Raw genomic sequence first — 3,785 nt, forward strand, 5'->3', positions numbered from 1 at the left:
ATATGTCCTAAAATCCTAGAAATATCCTAAAATTCTAAAAACCTCTTAAAATCCTAAGGCCCATAAATCCAAGAAATGTGCCAAAATCCTGTTAATGTCTTTAAATTCTAGAAAAGCTGTACAATTGTGGAAACAGACATGTCTGGATTGCCGCTCTTCCTGAGGTTTCTTCCTTTTTTTTTCCCCGTTACAGGGGTTCTTTTTCGGGAGTTCTTCCTTGATGTGAGGGTCTAAGGGCAGAGGGATGTCGTACACTGTAAAGCCCTCTGAGGCAAACCATGTTTTGTGATAATGGGCTCTATAAATAAAATTGACTTGACTTAACTTGACATGTCCTAAAATCCTAGATCACCCTAAAATCCTCAAAACACCCTAAAATCCTGGAAACGTCCTAATATCCTAGAAAAAAACCTGCAATCTTAGACGTGTCCTAACGTCCTGGAAACTTTCCAAAATCCAACAAACATCCTAAAATTTAGAGACATACTATCTAAGAAATGTCCTTAAATCCTACAAACGTCCTAAAATCCTCCAAATCTGATAAGGTCTTAAAATCCTAGAAACATATAGCATATGGGGCTGAAGTGACTGGCCCCTGGCGTCCTGTAATTTTGTAAACATGGCCCCTGAGCAAAACCGGTTGAGTATCCCTGAACCATGGATCTATTAGAAATGTGGACACAGCCCGGCCTCATTCATTCCTATGAGAGCGGCCCTGAACTGGGCTCCAGAGATGCAGGATACATGATGTTGACGTGATCACGTGTCATCATTATGCTCCTGGTCAGCTGAATCAGCCTCTGCTGTGTAACAGTGACCTGGTGACCAGTTACTCTGCATTACTGAGGTGATGACAGAGGCAAAACTAAATCCAAACTATTTACAATATCCATGCCGAATTGACAGGACCGGTCAAAAAGTCATAATGTGTTACTTTTTGTTGTTTTTCTTTCACCTTTTAGCCTTATTTATAATAATTCTGAGATGTATGAATGCAGTTTGGCGGAGGAGTGATGTAAGTCACCTGCCGGACAGCAGCACGGACAGCTTGTCGATGGCAGTTTTTCCCTCCACGGCGAAGCAGTGGTCCTTCTCTAAGGTGTGGATGTCTCCGTCACAGCAGGCCACTATCTTCCCAAATTGTGTCAGCGACACCCCGAGCTTCTTGAACATGCAGTTGTAGAGCTCCTGGAACTCCTTCTCGAAGGAGACGCTCCTGAGGCGGTAGGCAACGTGCAGCACCTGCCCCAAACACACACCGAAGAGCGCGAAACTCCACAGGAACGAGTCGGTGGTGCACGCGTCGGTCCACGCCCACAGCGTGCAGCAGAAGAAGCCCAGCGTGAGGAAGCTGAACAGGTAGATGAGGCCATAGAAGCCGCTGCCGCCCATGAAGCCGAGGAAGAGGAAGATGTGAGCGAGGTGGAAGACGGAGCCCTCCGAGGAGTCCCTCCACTCCTCACAGCGCGGGTATGCTGCCTCCGCCGGCTCCACCGTGAAGTTCATGGATTCAAAGTCCGGAGGCTCCATGTCGAAGAAAAGTGTGTAAACTAGCACAGCATTTCACTCAGAGTCCTCCAGAGTCCACCAGAGCCCGCAGACATGTCACAAAACACCGCAAACACAGCACCGCACAGACACTCCGACACACACTTGACTGACTGCGTCGACAGCAGCGAGTTAACGGTTAACGCGAATACAACCGGAAGGTGCCTCGATCTACAAAATAAAATGGTAGGCATTTGTTCATCGGGGGAAAATCTGACCACATACACTTGGTTGGAGGCAGTTTTTTTTTTTTTTAAATATATAAAGCCCTATTTATATTCTTTAAAACAAATTATGTACTCTGGCCTCCTAGTTACCTTTCAAAATCTTCTATTATTTATTTATTAATTTGGCTTTTGCTGTCATTATATATATATATACTGTATATAGGACAGCTCAAGTCATATATTCCTCAAAAGGGGGGGCAGAGGGGATGACATGCAGCCAAGGGGAGCAGGTTGGAGTCTAATCCACCGTCACTATGGCAAGGATACAGCCTCTTTATGAAACTTTTTTAACTGCCAGATTAATTATGAATTGTGAAAAACAATATTAGTAGCTGTTAGTTATAATTATTGACAACATAATACTTAATAGAGATGGAAAATAGTTTAATGTATCTATTTGAATGTATGTATTTATGTTAACAGTAGTGGAATGTAGAATGTAACTGCGTACATTTAGTATCATACAACAATTAGTTCCGACCAAGCAATTTGATTGGTCGAGAGGCCGAGAGTGCTGATATAGGAGTACAACACATGGATGTATTATAGGTACAACATCACTGGGAATGTTAACTTTTAGCTCAACTGCATGTATCACTCTGCTTCACAGCTTTTCAAAATCCGTTAATTAGTGTAAGAGTGAAAGTGGGATATGTTTCTAGTATGATGTAAGCACAGGTTCAAACAGCTAGTTGGTGGAGTTCACGTAGCTGTCAGTTGGTCAGGTTGAGGGAGGAGAGAGAGAGAGAGAGAGAGGGGGCGAGAAAGAAAGGATGGTAATTTGAAGTGTGTCTCGAGCTGACTGTACATGCACTGGAGCTACTAAAAGTTATGAGGAAGCCCAGGAGGGGGCAGCTGTGACGGACGGGTTTTGGTAAACCGCCGTTCACTGGGAGTAAACCAGCTGTTACAGATGTTGCAAGGATGTGCAGTGAGACAGGGACACACTCGTCTGACACTGTCCACAGCCTGAGAGACACCGACACTCACTCACACACACACACACACACACACACACACACACACACACACACACACACGCCGTCTGATACGGGACTCGAGGTGACGGAGATCACGGCAGTGAGCGGACACACACTGCAGCAACGATGAGTCTGATCAAACTAACTCATCTGAATCTCACAGGCCGCCAAAGTGTCTGTTAACAGCCTCTGATTTCACTGAAAACACAGAGATAAATGTTCATGATACTAAGCAGCTGCTCTGTGCATAACATGAAGACCGAGCTAACACAGATTAGCGTGCAGGAAAATGTTTATGCGTTGCTAGGCAACAGCTGTCACGTCCAGCGCTTGCGGACCTATATGTGTCGGCGGAGCCAAAAAATTATTAAACAAACAAACAAATCATAATCTGTTGTCGCTTGTTACTTTTAAGAAAAAAAAGACGCGTGTAGAACTGTTGTTAAAAAGCAATATTACACACGAGGTCGTGTGTTGTGCTGTATATCATCAGGGCTGTGATAATATTCGGCACTCGGCCTCCTGCCTACGACCGAATCACAGCCGTGATGATAAGGGAACATGCGTGTTTGGCACACATCCTGGGAAGAGTCATTTTTTATTTTTATTTTTCAGTGAAAATGAAATGCAAAAAGTACCATTCACACAAAAATTCTGAATAATATAGCAATATCTGTCTTTATCATTGTAATAGGTTCTCTGCTGCATATCGTGCAGACCTCCAAATATTTGCATACACATTCAGCTGCTCAATTTGTGGGCTATTGGTGAGCCTACCAGCAGATCTGTCTCTGTTGGCTTCTGAGGGTCATGCCAAAAACAATGTCGGTATAAATAACAGCACTTTTATTTTGACAGTCTAAACGTCTAATTTCCGGCATGTCTGTCTCTGTGTGACTTGACACAGCATAATGTATCAATATAAAATAATCTAAAAATAATATTAGTGATCCTCTTGTTCCTGGCAGTTTCCTGAGTCCAAATATGAATGTCATGTAGTGTGTTGAAAAATTAAAAGCAATAAAATAAT

The 3,785-nt window shown here is 43.5% G+C and overlaps 1 protein-coding gene across 1 annotated transcript; it reads right to left on the reverse strand.

The window, feature by feature from the left end:
• Positions 1 to 1,024: 1,024 nt before the first annotated feature.
• LOC121938453 (popeye domain-containing protein 3-like) lies at positions 1,025 to 1,656 on the reverse strand (the record flags this gene model as incomplete). Its single annotated transcript, XM_042481696.1, has 1 exon — positions 1,025 to 1,656. A coding segment is annotated over exon 1 (506 nt), but the record flags the coding sequence as incomplete, so codon positions are not given.
• Between the last annotated feature and the right edge of the window lie 2,129 nt (positions 1,657 to 3,785).

This window comes from Plectropomus leopardus, unplaced genomic scaffold (assembly GCF_008729295.1).
Source record: "Plectropomus leopardus isolate mb unplaced genomic scaffold, YSFRI_Pleo_2.0 unplaced_scaffold29542, whole genome shotgun sequence".
Classification (NCBI taxonomy): domain Eukaryota; kingdom Metazoa; phylum Chordata; class Actinopteri; order Perciformes; family Serranidae; genus Plectropomus; species Plectropomus leopardus.